This window comes from Mercenaria mercenaria, chromosome 4 (assembly GCF_021730395.1).
Source record: "Mercenaria mercenaria strain notata chromosome 4, MADL_Memer_1, whole genome shotgun sequence".
Lineage (NCBI taxonomy): Eukaryota > Metazoa > Mollusca > Bivalvia > Venerida > Veneridae > Mercenaria > Mercenaria mercenaria.
This window is the reverse complement of record NC_069364.1, coordinates 78,969,462-78,989,888: the sequence shown is the minus strand read 5'-3', so window position 1 is coordinate 78,989,888 and position 20,427 is coordinate 78,969,462. Positions and strand designations below refer to the sequence as shown.

The following is a 20,427-nucleotide window of genomic DNA, read 5'->3' as shown; positions in this document are numbered from 1 at the left end:
TGAATTGTTTAAAAAAAGTTATATGCATTTAATTGCTATTACTCATCTGATCACCATATCTTTGCTTCAGCAAAGAGGTTCTGACAGTAAAACGTCTGACGGATTTTTTATGCACGTGCCCTAACAACAAATATATATTTCTATCTTGAGTTTTCCACGTGCAACACAATTTTTTTTTAACTTTTTCCTTTAATTTTCGTATTATCATTTACATGCATAGAATAATTAATTCAGATCCTGATGTATAAAAACAAAGAGAAATATCAAACAGGATAATATTTTAATATTTAGCTGACGCGATATTTTAAGTATTCTTTGTTACTTACCATTCCACTAAGAACGAAACGAAAAATCTTATTAACTGTTTTATAGCATTTTACAGCAAAATTATTTATAATCTGGCAAGTGCATTCTACATGCAACCTAAAAGATTTTTCTCTTCTCGAATTTTCAATTGTGACACAAATACAACATTACATTGCTAGTTTTTCAATAATTATGACATGTCTCTCCGTTTTGGGACGATTCAAGCATTAAACATGAAACAACATGTAGATCTATTGAATCCTGTTTTATAAAAGTTCATGAGCACCATATTACAAAAAAAATAATGATAGCATCTTATACACAACCTTTGTAGGACTCGATACAAGTTTTTCACTATATTCAACAAATATTTATATTTCTGCGTAAGCACGTGCTTTGCAACAGATGACGTTGTACTATAATTGTTTTATTACTGTTACCCACAAATACTGATGTTGGATGTGACAACATGCTTTATGCCCAATGTCGTTGAACTAGTTTTTCTTTCCGGTGTAATCCACAAATTATTATTATATAACATATAAACAAACATTTGCTTCCTAACCGATAATGTTGTCATATCCACATAAAAATGCTTACTATTAATTGTGACCACATTACATTTAACCGATGACGCTTTATCCACATAAACCCACAAATTTTGATGTTGATGACATGCTTTTGCTGAAACTATACTAGACTTTCGCGCTCTAATCAACAAAATCTAATGAATAATTGTTAGCACGTGATGAAGATGTACTATCACTAATCCACCACTGTTTTCTGTATTGTAAGTGCATTCCTCATGACTGTTGTACTAATTGCTTTTCACTAACCCACACGTTCAATATCTGATGGTGTTTGACTAGCGTTTTTCCACTCTAATCGACAAATTCAATATCTATGACGTTTTACTAGTAGAATTACCACTCTTATCCACATATTTAACATCCGAGTACATGTTCCACTCTACTAATAAATCAGTATCCGATGATGTTTTACTAGTGTAGTAGATTTTCCACTCTGATCCATGAATTAAATATTCGATGGCATTATTCCCCTTTAATTTACAAACATATACTTCATAATCGATGAGATTGTATTATTTGTGTCCCTCTTAAGAGCACAATTGTATTTTAATACTTTAACATTTAGCATGTGCTTTATAACAAGTAAGACTGTTCTTTTGTAAACATCCATAATTTGTTCTGTTCAAATTATATTATATTTAGTTCTATGTGATGAAGGACTGGTATTTCCACTCAAATATGTACAATTCTTTTGTTTCTGAAACGTGCTTTTCATATAGAACGTTTTCCTCATTTCAACGTATATATCCGAAAAATGTTAACAATTACCCACTGTTATAAATAGCATATCAACAAAAGGCACAGATAAATAATTGATTTCATAACCTATGTAAGCTTTATGTTAACGATGATAAACACACACGCTACAACATTTAAAGATCTAAACAAAATAAAGAATAAGCGAAAATACAGTTGTCTCTAAGTTCCTTTGTCTCCCCCACCCTGAACCTCCGCTTGCATTTGGCGCTTCTTTGCCTTAGCTGTTGTTCTTTGTCGTCGCGTATTCGGCCCAGAGGGAGGTAATCCTAATGGCGCATTTTCTGGTTTAGAGCCATTGCTTGGCTCATTTTCCTTATTTTCTTTACAAGTTTCATCTGATTCCACACTTTGTAACCTAAGCTCTGGAGAATCAGACTGAATTCTACCGATATCACCAATTTTTGTCTTATTTGGTTTAACGTCATTCGTTGTAACTTCAACAACCTCTTGAATTACATCATCGGCCAGCTTACTTTTAAATCTAGGGACTAATCCATCCATTGACTTAGAGAATGCCGCAAACTGATGTTTAAGTCCATCGGTTTTATCTTCCTCTTTAATATTTTCTTCATCAACCTCTTGGATTTCATCAAATGTCACTGGTTGAGTCTTGTATCTCGCACCATTTCTAGCGCGTGAGCGTTTATTTTTCCTCTGGACCGGATGACCAGAGTACTCTGGGTTAAGATGTAAACGTGATAGTCGTTCTGGAAAATGCGTCTCAAAGTGGAAAAGCGGGTCGTTCACTCTTCCCTGCATCGCCATATTGTTCATAGTTTTATTCTAGTTGCACATCAACGTTTAGTCTACCTGGAAAATAAAAAAGAACGTGATAACTTCCACTGTCTTAAAGTACAATTAAATGTAACCGGTCTAGAAAAGGACATCAGTCACCTGGAAAGCAAACTGGCACAAACATCTTAGATACGCTTCAGAATTAGTGCATTATAATTAAGAAATAATAAATCTGTTCCTATATTTTATCAGTTAATAAAATATGGGCCGGAGTTTGGATGCGTAATAATTAAATCACGAGTGCGCAGCACGAGTGATTTAATTATTCGCATCCAAACGACTGCCCATGTTTTATTAATTGATAAAACTATTGGAACATATTTATTATTTCGATTCTAACAATGCAAATAATTCGCATTTTACAGTACTACATTTTCCGCGTAATACGTCATTCGGGTCATATGCTGTTACAATTTACCCCCTATGGTTAGAAAGTGTTGCATAGCCAATGGAACGTATATATATTTGTTTATTTTTTATCAGAATTTTGAGAAGTATATATAATTTAGTAATCTAACAGCTCGCAAACTAATTATGAACAGAATCATCAAAATAAGCGAGTTGACCCTGTATTACGAGTGACGAGATTAACTTTTATATGACGTCACATCATTATGACGTCATACTTTATGTCATACATTTATGACGTCACCGCTGAATCATAATTAAGCTAATTGAATTCGCTCGTAGAAATCAGAGTGTGTTTTACGGACCTACACATAGGTCAGTATGAGTTTTTATTATATTTATGTTTTTGAAATGCTGTTTTCAACCGTCAACCGTTTGGCCCTGAAATAATTCGTATGTAATGGAACTAAAGTAGAAGCTCTAATGGTACAATCATAGGGGGTGAAATGTAACAGCCAACCATATTTTATCGTAGATTCATGTATAGGCGATTTCGCTATATGTTTATATAGCAATGGTTGCGGATCGTGTTAGAATGTGTTTTATTTTTCATCACAAAACATCTGTAAAGAATACGAGAACTTAACTTAAATATGTAACATTATTGTAGCGGATAATATTGCCCGTATCAATTGAAGACAATTCCAAATAGTAACTGAGAACTCAAAAAGAACAGTTGAACCGAATAAGAAACCTTGTGATTAACGTCATATTTTATCCTATTTATTTAATATATATTTTCCTTCTATAAATAAACACTAAGGACTGATACACTAGTCTAATTAGGCATGTTAAAGTCATAGTAATATGTTTTGAAAATGCGGAGAAACGAATTTCAATTTCATATACTTCCAAATAATCCCGTGCGAAATCTGCTATATTTATGCTGCTTGTTGTAAACAAGAGAAATGTTTCATCTCTAAATTTACCCATTTCTTGCTCTACGAGTAAACACAACAACGCAGGTGGTAAACAAGCTATGATATCGTAGAAGAGAAATGAATATATCGTAATAATAAACAAAATTATAGCATGTAGAGACAAGGAATCGGTAAAACCGAATGATCCTCCCCGATGCATGTGCTTGTCCCAATATGGGGAATAACGTATTAGAAACCAAAAAAAAAAAAAAAATGGTGATAATAAAAAGAAGAATAGGTAGAGTTATGGTTCTTTCTTTAACACTGCACTTCCCGTCAATTGCCTCTAACAATTTGTGAAGTTTCAATGAAATGTCGTTAATACTTTTCAAGTAATGCTCCGGACAAGCTTTATTTTGTATAATAAAGGAAGATAATTAAAAAACTAGACAAAGTAGGGTTATTGTTCTTTGACAAGGCACTTTTTGTCAATGGCCTGTATCATTTGGTGAAGTTTCAATGAAATGCCATTAATACTTTTCACGTTATACTCCGGACAAGCCTTATTTTGTATAATAAAGAGAGTTCTAATATGCTTTTCTCTGTTAAAACACTCTTACGCTAGAATGACGTCACGTTAACGTGCGGTGACGTCAGAGTTTTTGTTGCGACCAAGAAAGAGCGCTACTATATTGTGTCTACTGTTTTAGATTCAGAGCATATTAGAACCGAAATAATTCATAGCAAAAGAGTGTTTTAACACTATTTATACTCTCGGGCGGTAATACGTCGTCAAATAATTTCACTCGGGCTGCGCCCTCGTAAAATTATTACGCCCGACGTATAACCGCCCATCGTGCATATATAGCGTTAAAGCACTTTTTTCCTATAAATTATTTCTTAAATAATTCAAAAACTAGTAAGGTAGAGTTATGATTCTTTGACATTACACTTTGTCTCATGGCCTCTATCATTATGTGAAGTTTCAATCAAATGGCAATAATACTTTTCAAGTTATACTCCGGACAGAAGTGTGACGGACGGGCGGACGGACGGACGGACAAAGCGGCAACTATATGTTCGCCCTTTTGAGAGCATGAAAATAAAGTACGAGTTCACGTGCCATTTTAAACACTGAATTCGTCGCAAAAATATCAGTGCGCCTACAATATGTGTTTCTATTGGTTTGTATTAACGCAACCATTCTAAAAACCTTTGCAAAAGCCTTCGCATCATGTGTACAGATACGTTAAATAGTTCCTTAAATACAGGGTAATTCAATATCATTTTGATTACGGAATGAAATATATTAACTAGAAGGTAATTGACCAGTATTACGTCTAGAAATCTAATTGTGCATTTTACTATTTCCCCAACGGTACTTCCGGTAAATTAAAAGTCACTCAGCCAGTGTTCCTGAAATTCTGTTAAGTGCATACATGTTTTAAGCAAAATGAGGCCTTTTAGTCGATGATCGTGTTACGTCTGCTGAAAGTAAAATATCTACATTGTACATCAATAATCTTTTTTCATATAAACAAAATAGTACAATTGGAGTATTTGTCCGGCAGAAAAATAAAATGTTTTCTAACCTTTTACGGCATTATTGTAAATTAACTTGTAAGCTTAAAAATAAGGTGGCATTCAAATTTGCTTTAGAATTACTTTCGGTTTCGTGTGTTGTTAAAAATATCGTGTACTGCCTGAAGGCCTTACCTAAACAAATCAAACAGCTAAAAATTAAAACAACAACTAAGAGGTTGACAAGCTTAGATAACAAAGTCAAGAGCATCTTAAATGACAAACTCAGACACTAAGCATGGCTTAAATAGTTCGTTTCCATGGAAACAAGCATAAATATCCCAATAGGAATAACCATGTCCAAAGTCTATTATGAATGTTAAAATAGAAACCCTCATTGATTTGCACTGATGTCTGGTTAATCCAATGTACTATTCAAGGTTATAAGATAATATGACTTGCCAAAGACAACGCAAATATCTCTCCTAGTGATCACCACATTATAACAACAACTCCACCGATATTTCAACGCTGTATTTTTCCCTATATAACATTGCTTATAGAAATACACGGAGACATAGAAATAAACGGATATTAATCTGCCTTGCTTCCCACCAGATGTTCCCACTCAGACGATTGCTTCATTAAAAGTTTGATTTAAACTTTCAGACAGACATCTCTAGCAAGCATCTTAAATGGATCACTTGCTCCCACAGAGATTTAGAATTGATTACAAAAGTGTTTATAGATATGCATCCAAATAAATTCAACTAACATCAGTATGTTAGCAAAGATGCTGTGTTGGTAAGGAAGATTAGCATTGTTTGAAAATAAAGCATAAATATCAGTACAGACCTAATAATTTTCACAGCGGTAATTAAAGTTATCAATTAAATTGTAAGGTGGTATTCTTAAAATCAAAAGAAGCAACTGTCTGTTCTAACGACTTAAAACAATTTTATGTACAATTAACCAGAAAATTCTCTTTCGTTAATCATTTACCTGCTGGAAACTTGTCGGAATGCCAGAAAAAAATTAGGCCACTGCGTTTGTAGTATGAATACAATGTACTGCGATATACAGATTGAGGAGCTTTTGATTCTGCAAAAAGCCTTGGAGGCAAACGTCACTGTTTCATTTTCTATATGATCTGCCCTTAGAACTGTCCCGTATTTCAAGATGAGTTCGAAAGGTTTTGTAAATTTCCAGTAAGTATTATACTGATGCTATTTTTGTGGTTTATATTTGTACAATACATTTTATTTATCTTACGTGTAAAAAGGGGATATTAGGTTAATTGACTAAAACCTAAAATGCTATACTGGATACTGTCGAGTTAACAAACGCTGGTTTGCATTCTGTTGCACGTGCATCTTTAAGCATTTTATTTACATCAGACGTAATACTGCTGCAAAAATATTTCAACTTATCAACATCACCTAATATTTCTTATATCATCAAATAGTTTTGTTACCGAAGTAGCATTTCTCTAGTCATTTTTAAAAATACAATTTAGATATATGATACCTTATCTATATTGCCTGTGCTAAGAATATGGAAAAAAAAACACATAATACCTGGTTGGTAGGCAAAGAATAAAACATAGACATAAAATCACAACAGACAATTGTTCTAGTGAACGGTATTCAAATTATGTCAGTGTGGTAAATATGCGAATATGTGGTTTCCAAGAGAAAACAGAATCGACTGAGTAAATTATAGTAAGTATGTCGTTTTCAAAATTCTACGATTTGAATTCTGACGAATGGATCATTTTACTTTTACTTCCATATTTAAAGACAAATACATTTAAATGTGCAGTCATATGTTAATCAATATAAATACAGACGGCTGTAATTCAACAAGCTTAAAAATGTACGAGTTAAAAAGGTTTTCTCTTGGCTTCTAGTACGTATTTTTTTAAACCGATTGGCTAAACAAAACCTGTTTTATTCAAGAAATTCTTGTAGCAATGTTTGCCTTTTGTGAATCGGGTTGACAAGAAAATAAATATATTATAATAATATATAATCACAATGAAATGCTTTTGAAATAAATATCGGTATAATGAATCACACGTAAACTGGTAATACGCTTTTAGATTCTTACATCTTTCGAAACGCGTAATAACTAAAGTAGAGTTCAAGTAAGCATAGAGCACAGTAAGCTAGACCAGAGCCTCATTTCGCAATGCGGGCCACCCGAAAATAGACACTGTAGTAGAAAGAAGGTGTGAATAAAATAATTCCCCGCTGAGATCAGCTCTACTATAAGTGACTAAGTATCCGCTATAAGTGATAAAGTATCCGACTGTATGACGAGGATCAAGCCAGGTATCAGTACACCAATGCTCGATTCAGACCACCAAGAGACTAATTTTTATAGGCAAGACTAGCCAAGTTATATGACAAAAGTCTACTCACTCAATCCTTCATGCGTTATGAGATGTTAAGTAAAATATGCACCAGCAAAAATGATTTGCATGCTTAAATGGATTAATTTACGCTGCCATTCTTGAATAAAGAACACATGCGTTCATGTCTTTCACCTTTGATTTGGATACAAATAGTTTTGATATTATACTATTTATGGTTCAGAAAATAGAAACGCCACAGTTGATTTATTTCATTCACATTATCTTTACACGCAAGGTTAAAGTCGACAACTTGAAGAAACTGTAATGAAATAGAAACTATAATGCATAAAAGAACAATTACGTGCCAAAGAAACAAAAACTTATTAGAAATAATACTAGCTATTGTGGGCTATCAATACAGTTCAAACATTCCCCAGAATAGCAATTAAGCAAAAATGAAAAATGTTATTAAAGGCAACAAATATTAGAAGAAAACAGTCTTATTCCCCACAATAATAATAAGTGGCAATAAAGCATAACGATTACAAAATAAAATCGCAGAAAAAAACTGCTTTAATATGTGATACAGTTCAAATTTCCCCTTAAATATAGAAATATTTAAAAGGTAATGAAAAATAAAAGTACAACAAAACCGATATTTATTAAGACAGGAAACAGTTAATCCCGCATGAGGATAATTAAATAGAACTGAGTAGCTCACAAGAAAGTTACTAATATTAGAAAAAGGCACTTTTCACACAGATCAAATATTCCCAACAATAATGATAAAAGTGGAAATGAGCTGAAGTTTTACAAAAAAATATCACAAATATTATATAAAAAGGAGAGCTATCAACATCTGATAGAGTTTTAAAAAAAGTTGGAAACACTTCCTTCGGGAATAATTTGATGAGAATGAAGCAAAAAGTTATAAACAAGAAATATTAGAAAACAGTGTGCTATTAAAATAGTTCTTCGCGTTCACATAACTTTTTTTCTATCAGGTTGAATCTGATTAACATTCAGAATTACTAAGAGCTTTTGGCAAATAAAAAATATATGGCCATGTGCTTGATTTATTGCGAGACTGATATGAAAAAAAAAATTGATTTTACACAAGTTTTCATAATTGGAGTCATTGGGAAAATAACAGTTTTAATGACATTATCGCAAATAGAAAGTTTTCTTTACAGTAGATTTCCATGAAACTTCTAACAACTGAAAATATGGTCTATTACATTGTGATAAAAAATGCATCACTTCCGGTGTTTCAAACGAGCAGAACTAGCTGAGATAATTTCGATATAAGTTTCATTTTTCAATACTTTACGATAACTGAAACCCAATCTGACTAAAGTACTTGATCTTCTAAACGAAGATCTGAGAACGACCCATTCACATTCGTCTTCTGTATATTTTGGATTTCCATTATTGCTATTTTTATGTTATCCAACCAGGCGACTTGTTTGATTGTTAAAGAGTAAGAATAATTTGCAGTTATTCCAGGACTCGAACCTGGGACCCCTCGCTTACAAAGCAAGTGGCCTACCGACTGAGCTAACCGGCTATATGATACATTACGACATAAGAATTGTAAATATCAAAAGTCAATGCTAGAGGTAGATTTGCAAGATGTTGTAAGCTAGGCTCTGATTGGCTAGTAAAAGGGCCGTCAGAACGAGGCAACGAATAGGTCGTTTTCAGATCCTATGCGAAGCGTAATAGGAGATGTACTTTAGTCAGATTGATTGAAACCATTATTACAGTTTTTCTAACATACAACGGAAATTATATCCGCTATTCTTTTGCCATTTCTTTCAGCAACTGTATATATCTTCATACCTGTTCACTGCATGTGCTTATAAAATCGGAGAAAATGGTTCTTACACTGAAAAGGAAATCAGTTATTGAGTGAATTCAGCTAGTAATGAGATTGTATGTTTTGAAAGAATTATGTAAAACAACAAAAGAAAAACAAGAGGACCATGATGGTCCTGAATCGCTCACCTATCCCCAAATGACCCAGTGTTCAACTGAGTATGACGTCGTTATTTCTATTATTTGACAAAGTGACCTAGTTTTTGAGCACATGTGACCTAGATATCATCAAGATAAAAAATTCTTACTAATTTTCATGAATTTCCACTGAAAAATATGGCCTCTAGAGAGGTCACAAGGTTTTTCTATTATTTGACCTAATGACCTAGTTTTTGAAGGCACGTGACCCACTTTTAAACTTGACCTAGATATCAACAAGGTGAACATTCTCACCAATTTTCATGAAGATCTCGTGAAAAAAATGGCCTCTAGAGAGGTCACAAGGTTTTTCTATTTTTCGACCTACTGACCAAGTTTTTGACCGCACATGACCCAGTTACGAACCTGACCTAGATATCATCAAGCTGAACATTCTCACCAATTTTCATGAAGATCCATTGAGAAATATGGCCTCTAGAGAGGTCACAAGGTTTTTTCTATTTTTAGACCTACTGACCTAGTTTTTGACCCCACGTGACCCAGTTTCGAATTTGACTTAGATATCATCAAGATGAACATTCTGACCAATATTCATGAAGATCTCATGAAAAATATGGCCTCTAGAGAGGTCACAAGGTTTTTCTATTTTTAGATCTACTGACCTAGTTTTTAACCCCACGTGACCCAGTTTCAAACTTGACCTAGATATCTTCAAGGTAAACATTCTGACCAATTTTCATGAAGATCCATTGAAAAAAATCGCCTCTAGAGAGGTCACAAGGTTTTCCTATTTTTAGACCTACTGACCTAGTTTTTGACTGAACGTGACCCAGTTTCGAACTTGACCTAGATATCATCAAGGTGAACATTCTGACCAATTTTCATGAAAATCCATTGAGAAATATGGCCTCTAGAGTGGTCACAAGGTTTTTCTATTTCAAGATCTACTGACCTAGTTTTTGACCCCACATGACCCAGTTTCGAACTTGACCTAGATATCATCAAGGTGAACATTCTGACCAATATTCATGAAGATCTCATGAAAAATATGGCCTCTAGAGAGGTCACAAGGTTTTTCTATTTTTAGATCTACTGACCTAGTTTTTAACCCCACGTGACCCAGTTTCGAACTTGACCTAGATATCTTCAAGATGAACATTCTGACCAATTTTCATGAAGATCCATTGAGAAATATGGTCTCTAAAGAGGTCACAAGGTTTTTCTATTTTTAGACCTAATGACCTAGTTTTTGACCCTACGTGACCCAGTTTCGAACTTGACCTAGATATCATCAAGATAAACATTCTGACCAATATTCATGAAGATCTCATGAAAAATATGGCCTCTAGAGAGGTCACAAAGTTTTTCTATTTTTAGACCTACTGACCTAGTTTTTGACCCCACGTGACCCAGTTTCGAACTTGACCTAGATATCATCAAGGTGAACATTCTGACCAATTTTCATGAAGATCTTTTGAAATATATGGCCTCTAGAGAGGTCACAAGGTTTTTCTATTTTTAGACCTACTGACCTAGTTTTTGACGGCACGTGACCCAGTTTCGAACTTGACCTAGATATCATCAAGATGAACATTCTGACCAACTTTCATAAAGATCCCATGAAAAATGTGACCTCTAGAGTGGTCACAAGTAAAAGTTTACGGACGCACGGACGGACGACGGACGACGGACACCGCGCGATCACAAAAGCTCACCTTGTCACTTTGTGACAGGTGAGCTAATAACAAACAAACAAAAAACATATAGCATAATGATGTGCCTGTGCAATCCTAATTACTAATTACTTTGGTAACCTAGCCAGCAAGTTAGAGTATCGCCTGAAAATTGCTTTATTTTAATTATTTTAATTCTCCTTTTTCTTAATTTACTATTAACTTAATATGCAGACAAAGATAAAGAAGCAAAATCACCACGAATGTTAAAACCGGTTATTTTTTTCTAAACCTTCGCCATGTGTAAAATAAAAGGTATTCCCTCCAGGTGAATCCCTTCAAGTGTCATAAAAGATGCTTTCAATCTATATTACTGTAATACAAATAAAGATATATGTCAGCTAAGATGTATATGTTGAAGCGGCTTAAAAGATAAAAAAAATCAGATTAAGGCTGGATAATCAGACATTAGAAAGAGAAGGTAGAGCTGTCTGAGTGAGTCAATCTTCTGTGCAAAGAACGTTCTTGTATATATTTATGTATTAATTTAACTTTACACGTCAAAAGCAGCAACCCTCTTGTTTATTGTAATATGTTTTCATCCACATCAAAACATTGTAATCATAAAATCATCGTGGAAATGGTTCACAGAATATCTGTTATTGCTAAACATTTGGAACAGCTTCTGGAAACATGTCAAAAGCCAAAAGGTCAAAATATAGGTCATTTCGTTCTGAGAGATTGAAGCTCACAGATACTTTAGAAAGTAAATTACAATTCTTGCTTATCTTCATTAGAAATTATTTTGCTTCATACATCTTAGGACAAGAATGGGTACTCTTAAAAGCTGAATAACATTTTTTGTTGGGTTAAACGTCGCACCGACACAATTATAGGTCATATGGCGACTTTCCAGCTTTGATAGTGGAGGAAGACCCCAGGTGCCCCTCCGTGCATTATTTCATCACGAGCGGGCACCAGGGTAGAACCACCGACCTTCCGTAAGCCAGCTGAATAACATACTTAGGCTAGTAATAATTAGAGAATACCAGCGACCCGGTGTCTTCTAACAATGCCTGGAAATTGATGCTGTTCTACTAAACCGGCGTCGTTGAAATATGTATAAAACCTGCATGAAAGTTTTTAAAGTACATTGACAAAAATACTTAATAACGACGAACTTTCACAGGAGGCCGTAATATGATCTGGTGTATAAAATCTTAACAACATTGAATTTTAGACGAACATAGGTGTAGTGCGATTATAAAATTACATTAAAAGTAATCATTTTAAATCTCCCCATGCGTCTACTGTCAGAATAGATTATATAAGTAGCGGAAGTGGAAATTGCGAGAATTATATCCAACTAAAACTACTTTTTCAGCATGTAAATAGTATCATTACCGGACTACTAGGTAAAGTTTTTACGCATTCAGGAGAGAAGATAAAGAGCCCTTATCCATGTGTACGTCACAGAGCTACTTCTCAAGTTTTTATGAGAATTGATACACACATGTGAGACTGAAATTTCTATCATTACAAAATGCACAGCTGCTTTAACGTCGATTTATAGTTTCGTGTGTAAAGAAGAAACGGAGGCCTTATTGTGTTCGGTAAACAGAGTTGGTATACAGTTTGGTGTTGATCTAACAAGCATAAACATGATAAATGGTCGTTTGCATCTTGTTGTATGCATAACTGCATACTGCTCTAGAAAACTATTTAAACTGCACTTTACCGAGACTGAAAATGTTGCCATAATTCACTTTATTTATTACATATTAAGTTTTATTGTCTTAATCATTTCAAACATTCTTTTGATACATTATATATGCCAATGAAGGATAATTCATAAAACGCCTGCTCGACACTGTGATATTAACTGAAATCATTTGTGTTGCTGCAATATTTTATAAAATAATAATCCACCTGAGCAACCAATTTTCATTTGATACATTCTTAGTTATTGTTCAGTTAAGCTTCAACTGTAAAGAAATTAAGTAAATAATTAATTCGTAATTTGCCCCTAGCTGTTCACAGGAGTGCAAAATTTAATTTCTGTCATCAATCTACACCTCCCTACGTTCGTTTAACCTGATTATTCTGCAGTTAGCCTGAAATTAATTCACACTTTATAACATGCATATCTATTAAATTATAATAAAACATGAAGAATTGAATTATATTAGCCATAAACATTAAATTGAAGATGATTATTGGATTCAGTTAAATGTGCATGTATGTAATTTGAAACTAAACTCTTATGGGATTACAACAGAAACCCATAGAAATATGTCTTTTCTTGGCATTTTAAGCGTTTTCTGGCGTACATCAAGAGTAATAATACTTAACAGGTAATCACTGAATAATTATGCTTAAGCAGGAGCACAAAGCAGTTTGAGGGAAACAAGGTAATAGATAACTGGAATTTCATGGTCATAAATGCCTTGAAACAAAACCAACTACTTGTTGCAACAATGACATGGTATTAAGATTATACATACGTGTAGAAATGTATTCTCACCGCTTAAAATATATATTATAATCAATCTGCTGATAAATTGTGATATTGAATGATGGTAAACTTTTAATACCCAGTTATGATTATATAGAACAAAATTTCCTTACTTAAATTATTAGCAAGAATATACAGATTTTGTCCCAAATCTTATTCAAGATTTAACATACTAAGTACTAATATATAATCCGGAAAGAATGAAGCTAAGAAATACTCTGTCATTAACAATTAATGGTTAAAGAACTCTATCTAATATACTATTAAAACAGACAAGATATGAAACATTGTTCAAACATGACATATTGCCAAAATTCAGAGGAAATGTTTCTTCTTGTATGCTTACCATGCCAAATGAATCAAACAGAAAATTCAACGCGTACAACATTACAGAATACCTAAATTATTTCAAAAGTGAAAGAAACACCTTTCAGTAATCTGACAACTTTTTTACCTTTACATACCAAGCTGGTAAAAATATGACAGCGTATCTACGTTCTTCCTTCTTAAATATATAGGATATACATTAAAATTATATTGTAGGTACAGATAGGTGTAAACTGAGATTTTTTTAAACCTTAAACACACATAGAACTTTAAATTTCCTAACACAGAAACACATTGAGTATAGTCTAGAAATTGATATCTAAGTCCTTCAAATGACCAAAAACTATTTTGGAAAGCTGAATTTTATGAAGGTTTTGTTTATATCAACAAATGAAATTTTGATATTTTTTGTATCTGTGTCCGCAAAAATCAGGTTTAGATACAATTTGCTATTTTTTTCGCAACAAATATTATTTGGACATATTCGTCTATGTGAGATTTTCCTTAGTGTCACTGTTTTAGATAATCTGTCAGGTTACTTACTGAAAAACAATAACATGATATTTCGCTAATTAAGTAAAGTATCTGTTGTATAAGTCAGTATTTGATATTGAATATACTTCAATTTTACTGGATACAAAATGTGAAATATATGATCGGGTATTGTAATACCTAACAGGTAGGATTAGTAAGTATAAAGTTATAATGATCTGAAGTATCAAGGCCTACCTTAAGCAATATAATCACGATACCCCTTACTTAAAAAAACATTACTTTGCAAAAGTCTGGTTGAAAAATGTTTGAAATATGTCCTGCATATTACAATGTTAATATAACCTTGAACCTGACTGTAGATTCATATCTCTACTGGAACATAAAACTAAAACTTGAAAATAGCACTATGTATTCCCTTTCTAGTTTAGAACTGTTCCACAAGTCTTGTTTAGGAGTTTGACATTGTCAATCTCAATTATTGTAAACTTTGAGCCTTCCCTTTCATCAAAGAATGATATAATGAGAATAATTCTGAGTTACCTGAGGAATTATATTGTATATATCTCTGTTGATAACAAGAAAGTCATTAATCATCGGCTATAAAAGTCGAAATAATATTTTTATGAGACAGTTAAGTCGTAATTACAAATAATTGTTGAAAAATATCAATCCAACATATCGTTGCTAAAAGCTTTAAACAATATGTAGAAATTGTTATTTTAAGAATAAATGAAAAAAGGTATTGACAGGGACTTTTAAGTTTATTATAATTCATCATACTTAACAAACACCACTATCGCCAGAACTTTAGCATGTATGATACACACCAAATAAATATTTAATTTCAGTCTGTAAAACTAATAGAATGCAGTATATCTGAATGTTCACTTGTATATGCTATTAATGTTACGACGTGCTCCAGTTTACTCATAAAGCATATGTAAAAGTTAATTTAAGTCAATACTTTCTTAACCACATATCACGTAGGAAATATCATGCCAGTTAACCAGTTACTTAACAATAAAGATAGACAGATCAATTTTAGAAAGATACGCGTGTTACCACTATTAATATCGTTTCTAATTTTTCCTAAATTATAAGTAAATCTAAACTTCTCAATTCAGAACTCACCACGGACGACTAGTACAAATAAAAATCGAAAGTCCTTTCAAGTTAATCCAAACACCATATCAACAAATTTGCACGGCAACAATGAACACGCTACGCATTATCCTGTATCTTGTAAATGACTGAACACTTTCTATATAATACTGATGTAATTTGTACATACCAAGCATATCAGTAACAACAGATGCTACCTATGATAATACAAGCATGTTATATATAACAAAAACAGATTACGATTTTTAGTGTAGTATTTCTGTATATTCACTCATATATGTTATCAGCGTTATGGCGTGCTCCTGTTTTACTCATAAAGCAATAGGTGAAAGAACGCTTTCAATTTAAAAATCGAAATAATGTAGACGAAAGGATTCTAGAAATAAACACATCGTTTACACCTGCCAGTAATGTTTTATTTTGCAACAACATAATCATTTACGAAGTATGATACGCACGAATGCTCGTGTTGGGAGGAGACATACATGAACTAAAGATAAGCCAGTAACATTTTATTTGTTTCTTATGTTTGAAAAGTTTAAAAAGTATGGGTGTTGAATTTTTACTATATTTTTATGAATTAATTTCCAGTTTAATCAACACTTTTTCCCTTTTCCAATCGAGATAATCTTTCCTCGGCCCAAATTTTCCATAACAATAGCCAGTTTTTTATCATAAACATCTGCAACAATATAAATCAGAATCAACGTATTTTGTATCTAACTTACTTATACTATTTATGTTTGGTTTCAGTTTTTTTTTCGTTCGATTTATTTGATGATACTTCTTTCTGTTGTAACTATTTTGTAGGACAACCTTATATTTTGATACTGTAACCTTCAATAAATAAAGAAGTGGAAGTTGAATTTTATCAACCCTCAGATATTACAGTCTTCAGCTATACCGATATTGCGTGTTATCAAGAAACTGAAAGAGGATAAGGGTATTCGAGTTGGATTTACAAACCACAGATAATATAAATCGCATAAGCTATTGTAATAGTTAATTCAACTGTTTAGTATAATAAATTCACCGACAACAAAACATTTTAATCGTAAAATCATCATGGAAATTCACAGAAAATTCTCTTTTGTTATACATTAAGAATAACTCTTAGAAACTTGTCCGAATGCCAGGTGAAATATAGGCCACTGCGTTCGCACTTCTTATGCTTAGACTGTACTTGAACTGATAGCTCTGGAAAGTAAATGCCAGTTCTTCTTGCGTTTCCACTTTCCGAGTGAATATAAATTTTCTGTCGGGAAAGAGTCTGATAGACTTAAAAGCTCGTACATACTTATAAAAATAACGACGAGCTATATTTAAGTAACTTTACTTAGTCTATGTTACTGGTACGCCAAATTAATCATATCTGATGTCAAAACTAACTTTGCACTAATGCTAACAAGCGATATTATGGTGATGAAATTACATTAAAAATAATCTCTATCTGAATAAATTATCTAGGAAGTGTAAATTGAGAGAATTATATCTCACAAACTGAACAATCAAAAATGTTCCCGTATTGGACAAATCAGTACTGTCAAATAATAGAACTAGTGAGTGAAGCTTTTACGCATGTGCAAAAGGTGTGAAAATAAACACACATGTTCACTATGAAACTCTCTCCCTTATAATGAAGTTGGAATGTACCAAAGAATCACAGAAATAGACAATCATAATACAAATTGATATGTTCATTACTATAGTCGGTTTTTATACAGCGTTGTGCTGATCTAACAAGTGCGTCTTGTTGTATGCATAATGATCTTAAAACGATCAAACTGCACTTCATGGAAATTCAAAACATTGGCATAATTTACTGCCTGATAATTCTAACATATTCTCTTGCCTGAATCATTTCAACAGATGTTTTCAATCATTATTTTCATATTTCACAAATAACGTTTATTGTATGTACTTAGAAATCGAAGTGTAACACATGTAGAATACCTGGTTGGTGGGCGAAGATAATGCATAAAACATAGACCTAGAAACACAAGAGGCAATTGTCCTAATTAACAGCCCTAAATCTGTCAGTGAGGTAATACATTTAAACAGTAAGAAAAATGGAAGTGATGGAATACAGAATCTTGGTTCATGGCAAGAATAATGCATTAAAGGTCCATTACTAAGGGAAAGTGAGTTGGCAATTTTTTTCATAGCCAGTGCATAGACTTCTGCAAGACACTAAATAATGAAGATTGGCAGGTCAAAATTTACAGAAGGTCTTTGGTACTCAAAGAAATGTATGTGTATTATGTTGAAATTTCAATGAATCGACAGAATGACCCCCAGGTCTTTTTAACTTTCTTCATACTTCATAGAAAAATAATTGTACATATACTGCGATTTATTTCGAATTTCTACATACCAACTTTCATTTTCCAATAAAATGAAATAGTTTCTGTGCTTTTTAAAAGAAATTAAAATGTTCACTTTCCTTAGTATTGGACCTTTAAAATGCAAGAGGCAATTGTATTGGTTAAAATCCTTAAAACGAGTTACAGATTAATAGTAGGATACTTTTCTGTTAAATATATTATGTAAAACGTTATCTTTTGTTAATAATACTATAATTCCAATATCCATTATTTCAAGCAATTTGATTGGTTTAGCCAAGTTGTTCACAAATCGATGAACTTTTCTATCATTTTTGTTTTCATGCGCATGTTTCAGCGTTACGTCAATGCCAAAACCGATATCAATAATATTCGAAAAACCATTAATTTCTTTTTTATTTAGATCATTTCCAATCTCGATTCAAAATTTGACAAAAAGCTGCTTTCAAAGTATTTGATGCATATTATAAAAAGAAATATCCCTGCAGAAACATGTTTACATAGAACTATAAGGATTCTATTGTTGTTGTTTTTTGTGTTCATTTTTGAACATATAACCAAACCAATTTGAAGCATTCATTTTTTTTTCTTAAAATAGTATTCAAAATAGCACACATCTTTATATTTATTTCAGAATCGCTTTTGGTGTTTCGTTTTATTAAGTATCATTAGCACACTGCCTTCATATTTATTGTCTTGTTTAGGAAAATCTCATTTTAGTTATCATTCCCATTCCCATAAATGGAAAATCAAAATTACCATGTCTTTCATCCTGCCTTATCATCAAACGTCATTTATTGTCTGAACATTTTGTTTCGTCTCCATAAATATAAGTTAATACAGAATAATGTTATGATTATCAGCTATCAAGTTGTAACAAAACTATCATGTTGCCGATTCGCATCACGTTTGTTTTGTTATTAAATTGACAACATACATATGTTCAAAGTTAATTGTTTGTTATTCTTTTATTGCTGTACTGAAGGTATCGTATGTCATAGACGTACACTAAAACTATGACCAAATAACATTTACCTACTAAACTGTTATGCTGAATTACTTTCTTATATTATATATCGAGACATTTGCGTGTTTCGTTATAGTGACTTTAACGAAAGGGTAATCTGCACAAGTAAACAGAATACTCCTATATTTGTTTATAATGACTATTGAACGCCGATGATGCTTCTGCCGCACGACAATCTAGACAGTAAACAGTGTAAACATTTATACACAATACTGATGTGATCTTAACATACCTAGCATACCGACTGAACAGATGTTACATAAAACAGGTATGATTTATCTTCACACACAGAATAAAAGTAGAATATTAAACAAATGCTAAACACTTGCAAAGTGAAGTAATTCTGGAATGTACAAACACTATTGAAAACTTTCTTGAAGGTTCGTAAAACTTGAATTCAAACGTATCAGCTTAGAGATCTTAGAAGTGCTAGCACTTATTTAGGAATTTTAGTATTACCTTCATCAACTAGTTTTCTTGGATATCGCCATTTAAAATCAACACTGACATTTACAGCAACAAGTCAGTGTAATATACATATTTAAATGTACGTTCCGTATGTTGCAATGTCAACAACAAATGAATGTACACAAAATTGTTGAATTTGGATTGGTTTATTTATTGCCGTAGTCTGTCGACTATACATCTATTTCAAATGACAGACAATGAAGAATTTTACATCTTCACTACAGTTAACTACGGTGACCCGTTGGGGTCATCGCCGCATAATGTGAGCTTTAAACCACGAAAACATGATACTACGATGTTGGAAAAAAATAAAATAACTAAAACGCGATGACGAAACTATGATGTAGAAAATTCGAAACAACGAAACTATGATGTAGAAAATTCGAAACAACGAAACTACGACGGTGGAAAGTCGAACTAATTTCGCACTTTCGACTTTACACCGAGGTTTCGTTGTTTCGACTTTTTACCAACTAAGTTTTGCGGTTTCGACTTTTCTCCATGGCAATTTCAACATCACAGAATAGTTCTTTCGTTGTTTTGAGTCCACAGTATGTGGCGATGACCGTAACAGCACACCTTAATTTACAGCCACAAATTACGAATTAATCAATGTCATGTTTTGTGTAACGCGGTAACTTACCAGTAAAACAATTAAGAATATTAATTTGCGATTAATATCACACAGTTGGGTGTCTGTTGGCGAATGATTATTATAAAACATGGTGCTCCATAGTATAAAACGTGTCTTCGGTATCAACTGGGATTTTTACAATTCATATAATGCAAGAACACCATTTACGTCGTTTCTCCTTGCATAAAAGTGTAGTACAAGCTATAAAGACGTCCATAACAAGCTTTATTTAAACTAAACATATATGCTGGA

General features: G+C 32.8%; 1 protein-coding gene across 10 annotated transcripts in view; it reads right to left on the bottom strand.

Moving 5' to 3' along the window:
- Positions 1-556: 556 nt before the first annotated feature.
- LOC123552248 (uncharacterized) overlaps positions 557-20,427 on the bottom strand; it is a 99,285-nt gene continuing 79,414 nt past the window's right edge. For 8 of the 10 annotated variants that reach the window (XM_045341755.2, XM_053541750.1, XM_045341752.2 and 5 more), the window contains exon 2: positions 557-2,465. In XM_045341755.2, the coding sequence (XP_045197690.2) occupies positions 1,815-2,429 (615 nt within the window). In that variant the 5' untranslated portion in view covers positions 2,430-2,465 and the 3' untranslated portion in view covers positions 557-1,814. The other 2 variants (XM_045341754.2, XM_045341748.2) reach the window with 2 other exon arrangements.